The following is a 21,582-nucleotide window of genomic DNA, read 5'->3' on the forward strand; positions in this document are numbered from 1 at the left end:
CTCGTCATAAACCGTTTTAAAATTAAGCAGCCTAAAAATCCTCATCAATACTATATATGGCCTTTTGTGTCTGGCTTGTTGCACTTAGCATGTTTTCAAGGTTCATCCATCTTGTCATGTATCAGTACTTCATTCCTTTTTAAGATTGAATAGTATTCCATCATATTGATATGCCACATTTTGTTTATCCATTCATGAGCTGATCCTTTATATAAAAGTTTTTTATCTTTTTTATTGAGGTAACATTGGTTTATAACCTTACATAAATTTCAGGTGTACATCATTATATTTAAATTTCTGTGAAGATTACATCATGTTCACCACCCGAAAACTAATTACCACCTATCGCCATACACGTGTACCCTGTCACCCTTTCGCCCCTCCTCCTGTCCCCCTTCCTTTCTGGAACCACCAATCAAATCTCTGTATCTATATGTTTGTTTGTTGTTGTCGTTGTTTTTTATCTTCTACTTATGAGTGAGATCGTATGGTATTTGGCTTTCTCCCTCTGACTTATTTCGCTTAGCATAATACCCTCAAGCTCCATCCATGTTGTTGCAAATGGCCAGATTTCGTCTTTTTTAGCTGAGTAGTATTCCATCGTGTATAAATACTACATCTTCTTTATCCATTCATCCCCTGATGGGCGCTTAGGTTGTTTCCAAGTCTTGGCTATTGTGAATAATGCTGCAGTGAATATAGGGGTGCATATATCTTTAGACATTTGTGTTTTCATATTCTTTGGATAAATACCCAGCAGTGGAATAGCTGGATCATGTGGTAGTTCTATTCTTAATTTTTCCGTACTGTTTTCCATAGTGGCTGCACCAGTTTGCATTCCCACCAGCAGTGTGTGAGGGTTCCCTTTTCTCCACATCCTCTCCAACACTTGTTATTTCTTGTCTTCTTCATTATAACCATTCTGACGGGCGTGAAGTGATATCTCTGTGTAGTTTTGATTTGCATTTCCCTGATAGTTAGTAATGTTGAACATCTTTTCATGTGCCTGTTGGCCATCTGTATATCTTCTTTGGAAAAATGTCTGTTCAGATCTTTTGCCCATTTTTTAATTGGGTTGTTAGTGTTTTTGTTGTTGAGATATATGAGTTATATATTTTGGATATTAATCCCTTATCAGATATATGGTTTGCAAATAGCTTCTCCCAATTGTTATGTTCTCTTTTCATTTAGTTGATTTAGTCCTTTGCCTGGCGGAAGCTTTTTAGTTTGATGTAGTGCCATTTGTTTATTTTTTCTTTTGTTTCCCTTGCTTAGTCAGACATGGTATTTGAATAAATGCTGCTAAGACCGACATCAACGAGCGTATTGCCTGTGTTGTCTTAGTGGTTCCAGGTCTTACATTCAAGTCTTTAATCCATTTTGAGTTAATTTAGTATGTGGTGTAAGATAATGATCACCTTTCATTCTTTTGCATGTGGCTGTCCAGTTTTCCCAACACCATTTATTGAAGAGACTTTCCTTTCTCCGTTGTCTGTTCTTGGCTCCTTTGTTGCAAATTAGCTGTCCACAGATGTATGATGTTATTTCTGGGCTTTTGATTCTGTTCCATTGATCTGTGTATCTGTTTTTATGCCAGTACCATGCTGTTTTGCTTGCTATAGTTTTGTAGAATATTTTGAAATCAGAGAGTGTGATACTGTCTGCTTTGTTCTTTTTTCTCAAGATTCCTTTGGCTATTTAGGGTCTTTTGTTCCATATAAATTTTAGGATTCTTTGTTCCATTTCTGTGAAAAATGTTGTTGAAACTTTGAAAGTGATTGTGTTGAATCTATAGATTGCTTTAGGAAGAATGGACATTTTAACTATGTTAATTCTTTCAATCCAAGAGCATGGAATATCTTTCCATTTCTTTGTGTCTTCTTCAATTTCTTTCAACCATGGTCTTTCACCTCTTTGGTTAAATCTAGTCCTAGGTATTGTATTCTTTTTGTTGAATTGTAAATGGGATTGTATTCTTAATTTCTCTTTCTGCTGCTTTGTTGTTAGTGTGTAGAATTGCAACTGATTTTTGTGTGCTGATTTTGTATCCTGCAATTTTACTGTATTTATTTATTATTTCTAATCTTTTTTTGTGGATTCTTTAGGATTTTCTGTATATAAAATCATGTCATCTGCAAATAGTACCCATTTAAAAATTGAATTTAATTGCCTGTTTATTATTGAGTTAAAGAGTTCTTTATATATTCTAGGTACAAAGTCCCTTTTCAGATACATGTTTTGCAAATATTTTCTCCCATTCAGCACATACTAAGGCCTTAATAAAATCTTGTTGAATAAGTATTTGAATGTTTAAAATTATATTTCCATTACAGTATTGTTATAATGTTAGAATTTAGTCAATTATATTCCAATTTTTATTTCCCTGAGTTAAAACCATTAAAATATATAAAAACACAAATTGATGTATATTTCATTAGTTTTTTATTATTCACCATTAGGGCAGGTGAGGTGTTTAAAATCGTCATTTTAATGAATGAACAAATTACTGAAACATGGAATACAATTTTTTGTTTAAAAAATTTAATATTTGATTTTTAAATTTTATAGATGGAAAGAGTGGAAGCAGATCTAACTAGATCCAAGTCTCTTCGTGAGAAACAATCAAAGGAGTTTTTATGGCAGCTGGAAGATGTCAAACAACGATATGAACAGCAGGTTAGTCTTTCGCTTTTATGATGCCATTTAATTTTTTAATGCATGTGTAGTCTCTCTTTAAATATATCTATAACACAAAATCTCTACATGATGACAGTGTGACTAAGAACGTTATTCCCAATATATTTGAAATATTCAAAATAATATTTCTTTCAATAAAATCCAGAAACAGAGAATTTTAACTCTCCACTGGAGTCTATTCCGACAGTTTGTTAATCTGAATGTTTAATTAAAACATTTATTGTGATTCTTGAGTTCTCCTACTCCTGTTAGAGTATCAGTTTGACTTACTCATTTATTTAAGAAGTAGTTTTGGGTACCTACTGTGTACCAAGCGCTGTTGCCCACACTGGGCAGAGTAGTAAGCAGGACCATCAAGGTTTCTTTCTCACGAAGCTTACATTTTGGTGGACAGTCAGCCAATAAATAAAAAAGGAAGTAATTTCAAAGAGTGATTTGTAAAGAAGGAAAGATGATATGTCCATAGACCTTGCCGGGCGGCGGACGAGAGGTGAGTTACCAGCATTGAGAGGTGGTCAGGGAGCCTCTAAGCTGTGGACGTTTGTGCTGAGAATCTTGAAAACTAGGGAGGAGCCAGCCATGAAGTCTCTGGAAGAATAGTGTTCCAGCCTGGGAGAACAGCAAGTTCAAAGATCCTGAGATGAGTGCAAGCTGGGAGTGTTTAAGGAGCAAAAATGACGATGAAGACTGGTGTAACAGGAGTGTGGAGCAGAAGGTTCCAGCTGTGGGAGGCGACGGGGGAGAGTCAGGCTAGGACCAGGACGTGTGTGGTATCCTAAGGAGCTTAGATTTTGTTCTCAACACTCTGCCTCTTATTTATTAATAAAAACAGCTTTGATTTTTGTCTTTTTAAAAATGTATTCCAGCTGATTCTTGGAACATTTAAGGTGGCTATTAATTTTTGCTGGTTTGTCTAATTTGCTTGCTTTATTTTCTTCACATCTAGAAAAATGTTAGCTTAATCACTTAATTAAGAAAATTTTTTCTAAAGACGATATTTGAACCTTTTTCTTCTGGACACCTGAATAATTTTTTTTCACTATTACATTTTAATCCTTTATTAAGTGGGTACTACATCAAAAACTCATTAATCCCTTGTGATTACTGAATTTTATCCCCTCTCCTAAGTGATAGCAATTAATGGCTCACTTGACTTCCATGAAAAGGAAGTCTGGTCTGACATGTGACCTTATGGACTATTGTGGTGGTGTTGTTTTAATCTTAAAATGTTGGTAAAAATCCCTGAGTTACTTTCATAGGAACGATGTAAAGGCAAAATAGTTATAAAGACACAAGTTGGAAAATTGGCCCTTCTTTGTCATTTTCGCTACCTGGATGGTCCTGCTCCATTCTCTCTAAGCAAATCATGCCCATCCTTCAAGACTCACCTCAACCTCCCATCAAATGTTCCATGACCTTTCAGCCCACACCCATTTCCTCTTCCTCTGAAATTTCAGCATTCATCATCTCACTATTCTGTACACTTAAATCAGTTCTTGTGTTGTAAGGTATCATATAGAGCTGTTTTTATCCAGAACATAGTACAATCTACAAGAGAGCAGAAACTTTCTGTTATATTTCTTTCAACTTCTCTTGCATTATGTTTCTATGATTGAGTTGATAATAGAAATACAGTTCATTATTATTGAATTGATTTTAGTTTTGGTCAATATACATCTGTCTACTATCTGTATATTAGAAAGTAGGGGGGCCGGCCTGGTGGCGCAGTGGTTAAATTCACACATTCTGCTTGGGCGGCCTGGGGTTCACCGGTTTGGATCCCGGGTGTGGACATGGCACCGCTTGGCACGCCTGCTGTGGTGGGCATCCCACGTACAAAGTAGAGGAAGATGGGCGTGGATGTTAGCTCAGGGCCAGTCTTCCTCAGCAAAAAGAGGAGCATTGGCAGCAGTTAGCTCAGGGCTAATCTTCCTCAAAAAAAAAAAAGTAAGTAGGAATTTCAGTGTCCTTAATGTGATCACCAATGAAAACATCACTTGTTATCACCTGTTTGGTTTTATGTGTGTGTGTATTTTATTTCTTAAAAAAATTGGGCTTCTATGACTATGCATTATTAATACTATGTCGTGAAATGACTTGCTCCAGGTCACAAGCTAAATAGCTTACAGTCTTAAGGAGAGTCCAAGTTCCTGATTTCTCTGGGAGTCTTTCCCTGTTGCCAAGCTCTCTATATGACATCTCTCTGATACCTTCAGAAAGATTTAGATACTTTTGATTAAAAGGTTTTTAATAGTCATAAATATAAAAGATATATCCAATTTTTATAACCCTTGGTACCATTTTAAAATTACTTTATTATGTAGTAAATATGAAGAATGCATACCACAAAGGATGTAAGAAAACATTTGAATTGAACAAAAATGTAAACACAACACCAAAACTCATGAGATGTTGAAAACGTGGTGCTTTTAGGGAAACTTATAGCATTATATGCTTATATTAGAAAAGAAGAAAGGTCTCAAATCAATGATTTAAGCTTCTACCTTAGAAAGCTAGAAAAAGATGATCAAATTAAGCCCAAAACAACCAGAAGGAAGAAAATAACATAACAGCAAAAATCAGTGAGTAGAAAACAGAGCAATAGAGGTAGGTACTATTATTATCATGTCCGTTGAACAGTTGAGGAAACTGAGTAACAGAGAACAAAAATACCTTGCCCAGGGTCACACTCTTACTGCAGAGCTACAATTCAAACCCAAGCTTTCTGGATCTAATACCCTTCTCATAACTGCTCTGCTACACTGCTTTTTAACCTCACCACAAACGAATTTGAGGGACTCTCCCAGAAAACAGTACAAAATGCCAAGAGACAGAATAGGTGAGAGGCTGAGTGAATCATCCAGAGAGGATGAACATCGCTGTCTGATTAGGAGTCCAAGAATGAGAACAGAGAAATGGGGGGAAGGGAAATCGTTAAGGAAATGACACAGAAGATTTTCACAGAGCTGCAGGAGGTGGGGGTGACAAGTACCTCTCTGTGGTGGTGTATGCACCAAGGACAGAGGAAAGTCCTAACCGGAGGTGGCAAACTGCTGATTTCAGACCCTCAAGCTTGTTTTTGTTTGCCAGCCCAGAGTTTATGAAATTAATTTTTTTTTTTTTGAGGAAGATTAGCCCTGAGCTAACTGCTGCCAATCCTCCTCTTTTTGCTGAGGAAGATTAGCCCTGAGCTAACATCCACACCCATCTTCCTCTACTTTATATGTGGGATGCCTACCACATCATGGTGTGCCAAGCGGTGCCATGTCCGCACCCAGGATCTCAACCGGTGAACCCCAGGCCGCTGAAGTGGACCATGTGAACTTAACTGCTGCGCCACCAGGCCGGCCTCTGAAAGTAATTTTTGAATGAGTTCTTACCATTTAAAAATACATGGTTTTATACAAAAATACAAATTTTGGGCTTATCTTGCGACGTTAGTAAATCTGGCAACTATAGGCCCACATTTTCCCGTATCAGCCATCAACTGAAGTGGAGAAACAGTTCGCTTCTCTGTGTAAGGCTGGTACTTGTCTATTCGCTGAACGTTTTTCTCTCCATGTGTTTTATAGACACTGCTTCACACAGTTATGTTATAGGCCTGTTCTCTGCGGCCATATGAATTGAATCTCTCTAAGAATTTCAGAGAAAAAACAGACCACCTACAAAGGAACAGGAATCAAACTGATTTCAGACTTTTAATCAGCAAAAGGAGATCCTCAAAGAGAATGCCTCCAAAATTCTAAAGTCAATTGACTTATCCAATCCAATTATCTATCATGTGAGCAGCACAAAGAAACTCCCAGACTTGGACTCACAAAGTTTACTTTCCATGTGCCCTTTCTTAGGAAGTTATCGAGGGATGTTTTCTAGAAAAACAAGAGAGTAAACGGAGGAAAATGAGGATTTGAGATCCAGTAATTGGAAGAGCAGTGGGGGAAAGTGGTGGAATGATAGCTGTTCAGAGGCCTCCCAGGCAGTGCAGGAGGATATCTTGGTTTTGCTTTGGTAAACATGATCCCAAGTCTCAGTGGCTTGGAACGACAAAGGTTTATTCTCGCCCATGCCACATGTCCTGTGAGGGTTGGCTACAGTCTGATCTATGTCACGTCATCTGGAGTCCAGTTTCCCAAATGAACTATTTGGAACATTGCGGTGGGGAATCGCTGAACACACGCTGATTCTTAAAGCTTACTCAGTAGTAAGTACAGTGGTACACCCACTCACATCCCATTGGCCAAGGCAAGTCACGAGACCCTGCCTGTGGAATCCTCCTGCAGGAAGGGGCATCACGAGGAAGAGCATCAAATAGGGGTAAGCATAAAACCACTTACTACACGTATTATGATTAGAAAATGTAAAAAAAAGGAGAAAACGTTGGAACTTAATTCTAGAAATAGTCTCCATTGAGCAGCACAGGTGTTATGACATTGGACCAGTAAAGAAAGAAATGTAATCTTAGCAAAATGGGCTTTTCAATGAACAGTATATACTAGTCATAATAATTAGATATCATTTATTGGTGTTCAACTTTCAGAACTAATTTATGGTTACAGAACAGAGCTTAAAGATTTTCATCCTTGCTATTGTAACAGTGAAGGTAAGGGGTGACATAGGTATGGAATTGGGAGAAAGGGATGTAAGGACAGAAAGGGGGAAGGGTGGGCACTGAGGTGTCAGTATTATGAAGTGGGGTTTTAAGGTGCTGCTCAGGTAATGAAATAAGACTTGGAGGGTTTCGTATAGTTCTTAAAGTTACAGGTTTGACCAGTGGAGGAACTGAGAAGAATGACGTAACTATATTGAGACGAGTGGAAAGGAGGAGGCCAGGGAGTGTAAATGAGCTGAGTCCCATGTGCCATAGTAGAAAGCCTGCACACAATGCCTCGATGTGGTAAACTAAGAAAGAGCTAGACACATGTTATGTGGAGGTATGGAACAACTGCCACAAGAAGGAAAGCAGAAATAGTTAAAAAGAGTGGGATGGGGCAAAGGCCTGTTACTTTTCATTGTAAGATCATTACAGTTTTAATTTTTAAAATCATTTATCTGTATTCTATTGATTAAAAATTTAATTAATATAGTCTTTAATGCAAAAATTTCATTTCTTGGAACCTAGCCCATAGAAATATTTACGCATGTGCAAAAAGGATATGTGTTCATGGAGGATTATTTGGAATAATGAAAAAAAGTTAAAGCCAATGATTAAATAAATTATGCTAAATCTATACTGTGGAATACTATGTACTTAAAGACAATGTTAAAGACATTGATAGAACTTCGTAGGAGCCAACATACACAGGTTTCTGAGGCATAATTTTAAGCGGGGAATACAGTACATCACAGCACAATTTTTGTATTATGATCTCGTTTATGTCAAATTATAACATTTATGTGTCTGTATCTTATAGTTAGATATGTAAATTTCATTTTAAAATTCTACAGGTTTACACGTGTCTATGGAATGGGCTTTGAATTATGGGTTAAAGTTATGATAAATCGAGACTTCATTGTATGCTTTAAATAAACTTTTTCCTTTAAAATTTCACAATAAGCATGTGTCATACATTACTTGCATAATTAAAACATTAAAGTTATGAATGCTAAGAAACAATAGAGTAGATTAAATATAGAACATTTATATTATATTCTATAGCATTTTAAGTGGATAATAAATTTGCATTAATGAAATACAAAATCAATTCAAACAATTTATATGCAGTACAGAATTACCTGAGAGGAAAAGCCTAAAAGATAAGAAAAGACATAGATGAAAGAACATTAGCTGATTATTTTATTTTTGAAGGCACCAAAGTATGGATAACTTCAGATTTTCTAACTGCAAAAGCCAGTGCAATAGAATTATTTTATCAGCATCTCAAAACAAATGGTGTAATGTAAGAATGAAGTACCTAACTTCTGATTAATAGATGATGGCAACTGAAAGTCATTCTGACATATACCAACTTAAAAACATATATTTCCACTGAAACACACTTTCTCTAAAGAGCCGTGGAGGATGTTCTCCAGAACTTTAGTACTGGAATGGAGGTTGCTTGGGAAACTAACTTCAGAAACTAGACATAGAAACTTTTATCAAGAAGTAGAGCCTGTAAGTGGGGACTGGGAGTAAAAGGGAAACTGAGGTAATAATTCATCAAATATAAATAAGAATATTAAGGAAGGGCAAGAAATGTTGGTTGTTAACATGTTATAGTTACAAGGTATAATTGAGGTGATTTTGGGGTTAAAAGCAGTATTAGAAGCACTAATAAAAACAAGAAAAATGTCAGTTCTCCTGATTTGCATTTATTTTGTGATTGTTTTGGTACAATTCTGGCTTTTTAAAGTTGAACACATTAGAAAATTCACTGAAGAAAATTAACATTTGACTAAATAAAAATTGTTATAAGTTAGAAAAACTATTTGCAGCAAATATGGTGGGCAAAGAGTGATTTTATTAAATTAATAAATTTATAACAAAATAATTAGCATATAAAGTAATTATTACAAATCATAAGAAAATCATTAATGTCCTAATAAATGACCTGGCAAAGAAAAGAAACAGAAGAAATGAGTCACGTAGAAGACCATGTAGAAGCATCTTCTGCCCTGGTGTTAATAAAAGTGGAAGTCAGAATGAACAATGATGTACCATCTACACATGGCAAAGGGTTAGTAAAATTGGTACTTTCATATTTTGCTAGTGGCATTATAAATTAATGCAGCCTTTTTTGAAAGGATTTTGGTAGTGCCTACCAAGAGTCATAAAATATGTTTACACCCTCTGGCCCAATTATCCTTAACCTTGAAAATCCACAGAAATATTCAAACAATGACGTTGATTACTTTTTGGATGATGGAATCATGGTTGATTCTTCTTTTACACCCTGACTTTCCACGTTGTGACAGTGTCTTTATTAATGTGACAGTCACTTTTTTAGTGTAAAAAGGCATTCATATAAACTCATATGAAAGAATATTAAGCTTCAAAGGCTGTTCTCAGAATGATAGATTAAAAACTCTACCAAATTTTTGTCTTTTATAGTCTTAGTCAAAAATACTTAATAAGGAAAATTGACTAATTGTTTAAGGAATTGATGCCAGTAATAGAAACCATACACTTTTGCATCAATTCTTTTGTATTTCATTTCATGAAAAAGAGATAAATGATGTAAATGTTATATAAATGTATAACAGGAATTTTAAAAAACTCACGAGGATCCCTCTGGTTGGTGCAGGTTTCACCCGTTTTTATTCTTCCTGTGTCTATAGGCCTGTTCAATAGAATTGATGTTGAGAATGAAGATCCCAGGGGGTAACTAAGGAAAGATAAAGGCAGGAGTATGTGCTAGTAGATTTTAGGAGAATATTTATCAATGTGATAGTATACAAACTTTTTTAAACCTTTTTTCAGCGGAAAATTCTAACAACTGGAACAGTATTCCCCCAGCCACTGCAAATTGTTAAGGTTTTTACTGTGAAAGTTTATCATGAGAAAGGATAGGTGTACAGTAGTGGTCCCTACAAGCCAGCACAAGTGCACTAAAATGAAGCCGATTAAGCTCATTTCCTTCTTTGAACAGGGTGGCCACCTGGTAGATAAGGAAAGAGAAGTGGATGTAATATATCCAGACTTCACTGAGCCATCTGACAAGGTCCTTCACGAACGCAGTATGGGAAAATATGGTTTGGATACTGGTACGTTTATGTGGTTAGGTGATAGTTCAAAGGGCCATCTCTGGGGGACTGGTGTCAACTAGTGAGATTTGTGTGTCACTCACTGGATGATGATATAGAAGTAAAGTTTCCTGCTTCTTAGAGTTCAGAGGAGGAGTTGGCAAATAGGATTTGAAAATCCATTTTCTGAAGCTTTAAACAGCTGAAATTAAGAAGATTAAATTTATTGAGGTTGAATATAAACGTCCATGCTTCAGTTTAGAAAATCATCTGCAAAAAATATGAGGCAGGGAAGGGGGCTATAGGAGATGGGGATGGCAAGGAAGAGAGAAAGAAACGCCAGGGACAATGGGATAACAGAGGTGAAAGAGGGCGTCCCAGTATATTGTTTACATATTGGGTCACATAAGGAATAAGTCAATTCTGCTCACCACATTTTAAGTAGGACACTAACAAACTTGAACATGTTCAAAGGGGAGTTTCTAGAATTATAGAACAGTTTGGAGCTATGACAGAGGGAATATTTAAAAGAATATGGACATTTTGCCAAGAGAAGACAAGACTAAGGAGAATTGCATATCTATGTATTTTTAAATTCAAGGTCTGTAATACAGAAGATGTTACCCTTGGTCTGTGTGATGGTAACCATAATAGCCAACAGGGAGTAGGACCTACTTTGGGCCAGGTACCGTTTCTACCCGTTTTACATGACTTCAGCCATCTTCACAGTAATCTGTGAGGCAGTTACCATTATTTATTATTCCCATCTTCTCGTTGTAGAAACTGAAGCATAGCCAATTAAGTTTCTGGTCCAAGGTCCCACACAGTTGATAAGTGATAGAATCAAAGCCTCAAGCCGAGCCGCGCTCTTGGCCTCCACTCTAAACGGACTCCCCATGGAGCTCCAGGAGCAGAAAGTGAAGCCGTGTGTAGATGGCACTGTGAGGAATATTCTGAGTCATTTCAAAGTAGTTCTTTCCTGAAGAATTATTCAGATGTGTAAAGGTTTGTCTTATGAGAAAGTAATTTTCCAACCTGAGCGTGTTGAAGCAGCTGTCGGGAGCACTGAGGAGGGGGCTGTGCCTGTGAGGGGCTGTCCTACAGCTCACTGCCCTTCCAGAGCCAACGTTCCGTGACTCTGTTCCTTTGCCTGATTAGACCCTCAGCCCCTCTGCGTGTCTCCTGTGTAGATGTCTCTGGTTCCACCACCAACTCATTGACTGACGTACCTGTCTAGCTGGGTTTCCTTATTTCAGGGCTTCCACCTACCTGCTCAGTTGCCATTCAAGTGCAAATGTGACAACTTTCCTATTCATTTCCCTTACTTTTCTCTAAAATGTAAAATCTTAAATGTAATGGTGATGGCATTTCACGCTGAAAGGGGATTTAGATGCTGATCACCCAGGGCCTTGCTTCTCAAATTGGGGTAGGTGGTCCCCAGGCTAGTGGACAACTGCCAGGGTGTATGTGAAGCTACAGACATGTTTCCTGGAGTGTTGGATTCATGAGACTAGTTTGTGGGAAAGCAAAGTAGTTTTACTATTGAAATAATACTCATATTAAAACAAACATAGACTTCCCTGTTTTGTAAAATGCAAAGTTCTCATGAATTTTTAAGATAAAATAGGACATTTCAAAGAAACTTCCAGTTGGCAGAGGCTGCTTCAGGCTATGCCCTCAGATCCCCCAGGGGGTACTATTCATTTTTGCTGCTGCTGGGGGTACTTTGGTGGAAAAGTTTTAGAAGCACTTATCCGGTCTGATCCTCACATTTTATAATGAGGGAATTCACATCCAGAGGAAATGAATGACTTGTGCCTCTGGGCCTCAGTTTCCTTACTGAGTTTTAATTTTTGAGCCCCTCCCACATAGAAAGCATCATGCCAGGAACTGTAATGAAGTAAAAAAAGCCAAGTGGTATTTTAAAATATTTTAGCCAAAAATGCAGGCATAAAGTGTGCAGATGCTGAGGGAAAAACATCAAACACATGGGATAAACCCTCACACAAATATCCTGTAAAGCCCAAGCTTTCATCGAGATTTCCTGTTTCTTTCCTGTATAACCCACTGGAACAAAAAGACAATTCTAATTGTCTTTTCACAAACCTCATTCAAACTGGAAACAACAAACCAGGCATGCTAGGATTTCCTGAACCATAGAGATTTTTTTGGCAATCCCATCATATCATTCTTTAATCTTATATTTTATATCTTTTCTTTTCACTACAAAGCCCTTAAAGGAAAATGCAGTTCAACAGATAAGCAAGTGGTCAAATTCTCCAGAAAGAATAGATACTTATTGTTGATGATGATAAAAAACACTGAGGGGCCAACCCATTGCATGTTACCATTATCTGAAACTTAAAATATTTTGGTAGCAAAGACAGTAGTAAAGATAAGACAGAAAGATACCAGATTGGGGAATTTTAAGATCACTTGAGATATTTAAAAAGCAGATAGCATGCGGTTCCCAATTTTGCCTTTGTAAATATTTTAGTTTTTAGTTATCTAGATTTTTTAGGTAATGTAGCCTAAAATCAGACCTTGTAGAAATTTGACTATTTAGTCTCAACTGGAAAAGGATACAGTAGAAAGCAAGAGACAGAGAAAACAGAGGGGAGATATTCCCTGGGAGAGGTTCCCAGGAAGTTGGAGATGTGTGGCTAGGACCCCTGGCACAGGTGGCGGTGCTGGCCTCAGAGAGGAGGGGCAGGCATCTGCTGTGACGAGTGGGAAGAGGCGGGGAGGACAGGTGCACAGAGGTGTGTAGATCTGCAGTAGGAAAATGAGGACGTTCTTGTTACTGGGGGCTTTTCTCTGTGAGATAGGAGGCAAGGCCGTTTGCTGAGACTAGAGGAATTATTTGAACAGGAGAGCTGCTGGCAGTGGGAATTGTTTGAAATTATTTTAGTGATGGCATGACTGATCTGACTAGAAAAATTTGGTAAAATTTCTTTTTGGCATTGAAGTCCCAGGTGAGGTTAATGACCATGAATCTTCAAAATGGATGTTCATATGGTTTATTGATTTCTAAATGTGAGTCCACTTCTCTGTGTACCTCGTATGCTCCTGTTCTTTGTCTTGTTCTTCTTGCTCACCTTATTGTACTCTTTTTAAAGTCTTTTGGCTTGACTTTCCTTTTCCAGTTTGTAATAAATAATTTTTGATCCTCAACTACATATCAGCCACTCTGCTCCTCAGTTGTCATCAAGACAAATGCAGTCCCTGATCCAGTGATGTGCCAAGTCTTTCAGATTATTTCTTCCCATACTCACCTAATCCAAGGAATGCAGCCATGCCACAGGTGCAGATTGCTCCTACGGGCAACAGGCGAACTGCCAGCTTCCTGCACATTCAGCTGCCAGGATCAGAGACCCAGGCCGTAAAGCTGCAGAGCCTGGACCCATGGGTCCAGGCCAAGTGTTGGAGGCCTGGGTTTATAGAATGGGCTTTGATACTTGGTGAAAGGTACTCAAGGCTGGGCCTCCTCTTCCTCTTTTTTTTTCTGGCTTGGAATTTTTCTCATCTAGGTTAAAACAAATGGCACCTTTATCTCAAGTAAGAATTCGGAGGGAAAAGATGAACACAGTTCTTTTCAATAACTGTAATATGAAGTGTGTATTGTTTTGTGTTAGTCAGTCTTCATTTTAAACATGTTTCCTAGATAGTGATATGACTAAGTGATGGTTCTCATTCTCTAGATGCCTTAACAATCTAAAATAGAAATAATATCTTTCCAATGATTCGTTATTTAACACATGTTTATTGAGCAACTGCTTTGTGCTAAACACTGTTCCAGGTGCTTAGGATATGGCAGTGAACAAAATAGAGTCTCTGCCCTTATGGTAGAGTAGACAACACCACCATCACACACACACACACACACACACACACACACACACACTCTTTCTCTCAAAATACAGTGTAAGGTAAGGTAATGATGATTGCTATGAAATAAAGCAGTATCCTGCTTTGTGAGTGAAGGGGTTATTTTATATGAGGTGGTGGTTTCGTATAAGGTGTTATTTTAGATAACGTCAATGAAGACTCTGTAGAAGTGATATTTAAATTAAAAACCTGAATGAAGTGAAGGAGGAAACCATACAAAAATCTGAGGTGAGGAAAGAACATTTCAGGCAGAGGGAATGGGTTGATGTGTGGCTGGAACGCAGTGAGCTAGGGAGAGAGTGGCAGGAGTGGGGGTGAGCAGGGGGCAGGCTGTGTCTAGTTCTAGAGACTGTGGTTGGGACTTCAGGTTTTACTCTGAGTGTGATGGGAAGCCATTGAAGCCCTTGAGCCACATCTGGTTTGCGTCTTAAAAAGATTTCTCTAGCTGCTGTGTGGAGCATTGATCGCAGTGGAGGCAGGAGAGGAGGCAGGGAGGCTGGTTAGGAGATGACTGCAGTAGTCTGGCAAGAGATTACCGGGGCTTGGACCAGGTAGGAGTCGGGGGTGGGTAATGGCAAGTAGTCAGATTTGGGATATATTTTGCAGGCAGGACTTGCAGGACTTGTTAATGGATATGAAGTGGAGGGTGAGGGGATGAGGGAACTCCAACATGACTCAGAAGTCTTCCAGCTGAGCAACCAGGTGAAGGTGGTGGCAGACACTGACACATGAGTAGAGAGAGGAAAGAAAGGAAGTCACACAACTGAGCCCAGGGACACACCAATAGTTAGATGGGGAAGAGGTGGAGGAAATAGCCAAGGAGACTGAGAAGGAGCAGTCAGAGGGGTAGAAGGAAAAAGCAAGAAGGTGTGATTTCCTGTAAGCCATGTGCAGTAAGTGTTTCAGGAAGGAGGAAGTGAGTAACCAGTTGTTTCAGGTACTGCCAAGAGGGGAAGTTAGATGGAGGCTGAGAACTGACCATTGGATTTGGCAAGAAGGTCTTTAGCCACCTCGACAAGACCAGTTTCAGTAGAATGTGGGAACAAAAGCCTAAATGATATGGGTGGAGAGAGAATGGAACGTGAGCAACCCTTTTGAGGAATTTTGAAAGAGGAGGAGCAGAGAAATGGGGTGGTAGCTGCAGGGGTATGTAGGGTCAAGGGGAAGTTTTTAAAAAATGAGGTCCAGTAAAAAACATATTTGTTGATTGAGAATGATCCAATGGAGAAGAAAATGTTGATGACGCAGAGAGTGATGGGATAATTGTGAGAGCAACATGCTCGATTAGGCCATGGGGATAGAATCCAGGGCACAGATGGAGGGCCTCGCCGGAGACAGCAGCAGGGCCAGCCAACCCTTTCAAGCATAGGACCGGCAGAGACTACGCAGGTAGGCAAGTCAGTTTGGATAAGGAAGAGGAAGTAGTTCTCCTCCGACTACTTCTGATTCTGCTTTTTTATTGCTCCTGAATGCCACGTTCCATTCAAAATTATGAACAGTTATGTAGCATTGCAGTAGTTGACGGGAGGAAAGTACAAAGACGGTAAAGACAGTCTTATACTGGAGGAGTTCATTACCTGGTTGGTCTGTTTGTTCTTCTAAATTTCACGCTAACTGGGAAACTGATGATTTTTATGTTTTGTGTTCATTCAACAGCAGTGATGTACTAGACTACAATGAACTGAACGTATTTTAGAAAAACAGACATAAAGTAAAATAAACCAAAATTAAAATATACAGTCAAGACATGTTTTTCCCAAAAATGTTGAACTCTGTCTACGAGGGTGTATTCTCAGTTAACGAATTGTCTCAATTCGAGTGGCTTGAATTGACCATCATTAAACCATGAAGAAAAATCTTCATGAAGCATTTGACTCTGAATCCTTCCTGGGTTTTAATTGAGATTTGGCAGATAAAAAATAGTAGCTAGTTTTTCAAAAGTTGTAAAAGCTTCATAATACTTACTTACCTGGCACCTGTAAGCGTGTTAAAAAGGAGAGAGAACCGCAGAGACCGGTCCTTGCTTCCAGCACGTGTGTCATTTCTCAGCTTGCCTTCAGGATCCTGTTGTGCTTCCGGCCGTCAGTCCTCGGTAGATCCTCAGCTTCAGCAGGCATTTGTCGCCGGCTGTCGACGGTTGACTGAGAGGAAAAGGAATGAAGACACACAGTTGCCGGCAGGCCCTTGTTCCATCTCTGAAGCAGTTAGAATGATAATATTAAACTTTTAAATAAAGAGAAGTTGCATGGCTAAACTGACCTGTTGATTGACAGATTTCATGGATGGCTCTTTTCGTTCTAGCAAACATCTAACCCTGGAACCACATGGTCACCCACAGATGACAAATTCTATTTCTGCTCTTGACATACTGCTGAAGTTTTACTATTTTTTTGGTGCCTGTTTCTATTAAGATGTTGTTCAGAACGTCAGACCATACTGAGGTATTTTCTGTGCTAAAATGTGTTTTTTACTCTGACTGCAAAGACTCCGAGAAAGTTGTTTATGTCCTTAAATTTATCTTTAAGGGAGTCTTTATCTCTCATGCAATGGAATGTCCAGTAGCACGTTTTCCGTTATACAACTGCAATGAAAAAAAAAGCTTCCAACATCTTTTAGGAAGGACACAAGGTCAGTCTAGTGAAATGGTGCTAACTTTACAGTAGACTCTGTCCCTCTGGTGCTAAATTTCTGGAACTCTAGAGACTTTGGTAACTTATTTTGACATTTCAAATGTGTTATTTTGCAGTGCAAATAGGGAACTGCTCAGAGACATAACCTGATGATAAGTCCATATCTCATTAAGTGGAAAAAAACAGGGCTTGATGAACCTGTCTTTTAGTGGGGATCTTAATGCCATGAGTCTTGTCTACTATATACAAGTAGTACTAAATTTCACAATCAAGAAGCAAAAATTTTCCACAGGGAGCTCTTGAGTGGGATGTGGGATGATAAGGAAGTATTACCTGGCAGGCCATATAGAAAAATCCTTGTCTTTTAATGGCCAAGACTTTAAAGCAAATTGACCCTTGAACTATTATTAGTCTGATGTATATAATTGTTCACAATATTTGACCTGACTCTCTCTCTTTTTAAAAAATGTAGCACCTTTACGATAGGTGGATTTTACTGGGTGGTGAGTGGTCTTCCCCACTCCTCTAGTGACACTGATCCAACGTGGAGATGCCAGAACTGCCTTGACATCATATTGAGGAAGAGGTCAAAGTCTCAGGAAAATGAGAATATTGGGGTCATTTTGTTACCTTACACCAGATAACCTACCCCATGGGAGGGCCTGGAAGATACTGCCTTCACTAAGGTCCTGAGGTATGCACTGACGGTGGGGGCGTCAATGTCATTGAACAGCTCTGGGGGCTGCCTCTATGCCAGGGTATAGGAGACCCTGCTATGGAACTAGGCTGCCTCCTTTCACTAGGGTGGTAGAGCTCCAAAATGGCAGACTCCAGGTAGGGCACTGAAATGTCAGAAGGAAGGTAGAAGTGATTCCTGTAATGGGCAGCAAGGCTAGAATGGGGATCAAGGTGTCTTGCCCTGTAGGGATCTGTGGTGACAGTGAATAGAACATGTTGTTCTGAGGGATAAGATAGACAGAGGCCAATGAGAGTACTATTTGTGCAACATCAAGAAAAATGTCAAGGGCTGGCAAGTACACTTTAGACAGTTCTCTGCTTCAGTGGAAAACCATGGTCCTTCATCACATTTCTAGATCTAAGTTCACAGTTCACAGACCCAGAACCTGTGTGTTTGAAGGGAGACCATGTCCCTTGATAATGGCTCTTGTGATGCTATGACAAGTAAATATTCCTCTAAAGGGATCTGTTGCCATTTGACATGGTAATGGCACACAATGAGAAAAGCAAAAATTCTAGTAAGATCTTATTTTCCAGAAATGACTATTGTTAATCTTGTATGAGTATCATTCCAGAAATTTCTATCAGAGATAGATAAATAGAAGGATAAGTAGATATATAAACAAAAACAATTTTTTAGAAATGGGACTATGCTATATTTGCCACTTTTATTAAAATATTTAATTTTATATGAAATGAGCTGAAATAAAGAAACAAGGGAAACTTAAGGAATTTCTGAAGTTTAGAAAAATATTTCTTTACCTTATGAGATATGATTACTTAGAACATTCAAAAATAAATATTAAAAATGCATGGAGGTTAGAGTCATTTTTAAATTTTATGGTTCAGTTTTGAGAGCATTGGTTTACTCCCTACTATAAAAAAATAAAATTAGCATGCTTATACTTCCTTCCACTCACCCCTACCACTCTATTTTGTCAATTATAGTATCATTGATACGTTGTTGAGATTTATAACATTTATATTCTGTTCTATCACCATAATTCTCATAGTTATATAGAGTGAGTTTGTTATGTAAATCAGTTATATGCTGACCACCAGGACTTTGTGTGTGTGCGCATGTGAGAAAGATTGGCCCTGAGCTAACATCCACTGCCAATCTTCCTCTTTTTACTAAGGAAGATTAGCCCTGAGCTAACATCTCTGCCCATCTTCCTCTATTTTATATGTGGGATGCTGCCACAGCATGGCTTGATGAGTGGTGTGTAGGTCCATGCTGGGGATCCAAACCTGTGAACCCCAGGCCACCAAAGCAGAGTGTGTGAATTTAACCGCTATGCCACAGGCTGGCCCCTACAGTGTGCTTTTTTGATATACACATTCAACTCTTCATTCATTTCAGGGAAATTTTCTGATACCATATCCAGTATTCATGGGGTTTCTTTCTATTTTCTCTCTACATTATTTTCTGTCTCCTTCATGGGCTTTTTTACTATGATTATTTCAAATCTTTTGTCTGTGTTAGTGATTTGATTTTCAACCACGTTTATTCAACTCATTGCCATTTCTAATTTAGAATTAATTTTGTGATGGGGTTATTTTGATCTTTGGTTAATTCTGTTGTTTTATCTTCTTGTCTTTGAGTTATTCTTTCATTGCACTCATGTTCTTATTAAGTTTTCCTATCACTCTAATTGTTTCTAATTTTCAAGGTATGTTTTGCCTCCCCTCCAGAATAATGGCCCTTCCATCCTTCCCCCACTCCACATTTTTTGATAAGTTAGTTTTTACCTGATATAATATTTTTTACAGTTATCTAGATACTTTTTTCCTTTTTCTTGCTTGGGCTTAAAGTGGGCAGCTCTGTCCACATCTACTGTTTGTTTTGATGTAGCATGCATGAATTCTCTTTGACTCCTTCTCTGCCTTTATTTTCAGCCTGTCTGTCTTCTTCAGAGTTTCAGTTTGAGGGCATAGGTATTTTGTTTCATTTCCTTTGCTACAGCTTGAGATTAGGATAAAGATGGAGAAGGAAAATTTAGCTGGGGCTCTCAGCAACTTTTTGTTAGAGAAACTGATATCTGCTATGTCTTTTAACATTTTATTAATGTCCAACACCAGAATTTGCTCTCTCTATTGGAAGGTTTTTTCTTTATTTTCTGGTGAGGAAGATTAGCCCTGAGCTAATATCTGTGCCAGCCTTCCTCTATTTTGTACATGGGTTGCTGCCACAGCATGGCTTGACGAGTGGTCTAGGTCGCTCCCAGGATCCAAACCTGTGAGCTGGGGTCACCAAAGTGGAGTGTGCTGGACTTAGCCACTACACCATGGGTGAGGCCCTGGGTTTTTTCTTTTTTTATTGGAGCTTTGAAGCCTATGCTTCTATTAGGGAGAATCAGCCCCAATTTTTTACTTTCCCAGTTTTATTCCTCTCTTTCCAGCAGCCATTTCTACTCCATACAATCACCCTCCATGTCCCTCACCTAGGTAGGATAGGGAAAAGGGAATGATTGCTCTGCAGTCTATTTCTCTCCAAAATTGAGGTATTAGAAGATATTCCTCAGTGCTATTTCAACTCAGCAGTTCTGCCTCTGGGGGTGGGGGTGGGGTGGGGACAGAATAGTATGTCTCACCAGATCATGTTAGAATCTTCTCTTTCTTTCCTTGACTACCACTGTTTGAAATTTGTGGCCAAGATGATATCCCTCTTTTCTTGTTTGGTTGCTGCCAGTGAAGGTTTTTTTTTTTTTTTTTTTTAGCATTGGTTTTGTTCTTTTCACAGTTTTTAGCTATCTTTACCCAGAAGTTCCAGTGCCAGGTGTGTTCAGTATGAGGCATAGGTTGGAATACAGTTATTACCTTATTGCTAAAACTGTTCCAGCAGCAGCTGTGACCGCCTGTCAGGGTGTGATGGCGAGGATCCATGGGGTAAGATGAACGTCGTACTGGGTAGGCTCTCCGCCGCTCCAGACCCTTCAACCTTCATAGTCTGTAGAGCAGGGCGGATCTACTAGAGCTCCTAACTGGGCGTCCTCCACTTCCTCCCTCTCAGCCAGAGAAGACGGAGGGCCCCTCTCCCTACTGTTGACAGCTTTAACCCTTCTTATACCAAGGCTTGTAGAATACAGAGTTTTTAATTTGGTTACATTTGAGGTTATTTTAGTCAGTATTTTGTCCATAAATCCTCCTTTTTAACTTGTTGGATGCGTTCTACCATCTTCTATAGTTTATATTTCTGATTTTGGAATTTCTGATGTTGAGGTGTGTTACTGAGATGTGTTGGGCTTCTATGTGTTGTGTATTAAGAAGTAACGACTTCTTCCATTTCCTTTGTCTTTTTGTTTATAAGATTATTAAAAGGTGTTCAGGCCTCATTTGCTAGCACTAATTTCACTCTAAAATGGTTACCAGAATTAAAATATGTATTCCAGCACCCCAGAGACTTGGCTATCTAGTGCTTCTGTCTTGGTCTTTCTCAGGCCTGGAATGAGCTCCTGCCCTTGGACGCTTACCTGAAGCCTCAGAATGAGCACATCAGCAACAGATGGCAAAATGATTTAGTCTGTGGTGGATGGCTATGCCCTCAGGGACTTCAGAACTTCAAAACTTGTCTTGAACTTCATGATCAGTGTGTATGGGGGGTAGCATAGTGGATGGAGTAGGACCCCTATTCATCTTCTATTTTGACATACAAAAATGACAATTTCATGCGAGTCAACCTAGTAGTTCCTAGGCAATAAAGCCATTTTCTCACCCAATGCACAACCCACAACCCCCAACCCCCAAGCCAGCAAGCCCAGCATCTCAGGGGACTTCCGGATGCTACCAGATGCTTGCATGTGAGAGCTAATCACTTCCCTTGTTCCTGAAAGACATGCCAATCTGTTTTAATACATGTAGAGTGGGCACATACCCAGTACAGTTATCTGGCCCACAGCTCAGTGCTTTTGGATTAGGGAACTTGAATCTTTTCCTCCCATATTACAGG

The 21,582-nt window shown here is 38.8% G+C and overlaps 1 protein-coding gene across 4 annotated transcripts in view; it reads left to right on the forward strand.

Annotated features, from left to right (window-relative positions):
- CEP112 (centrosomal protein 112) overlaps window positions 1–21,582 on the forward strand; it is a 460,069-nt gene that overhangs the window by 210,209 nt on the left and 228,278 nt on the right. For all 4 annotated transcript variants that reach the window (XM_046677462.1, XM_046677465.1, XM_046677464.1 and 1 more), the window contains one exon: window positions 2,569–2,676. In XM_046677462.1, the coding sequence (XP_046533418.1) occupies window positions 2,569–2,676 (108 nt within the window). The remainder of the gene's footprint in view (window positions 1–2,568; window positions 2,677–21,582) is intronic.

The sequence above is a fragment of the Equus quagga genome, chromosome 11, assembly GCF_021613505.1.
Source record: "Equus quagga isolate Etosha38 chromosome 11, UCLA_HA_Equagga_1.0, whole genome shotgun sequence".
NCBI classification, from domain to species: Eukaryota; Metazoa; Chordata; class Mammalia; order Perissodactyla; family Equidae; genus Equus; species Equus quagga.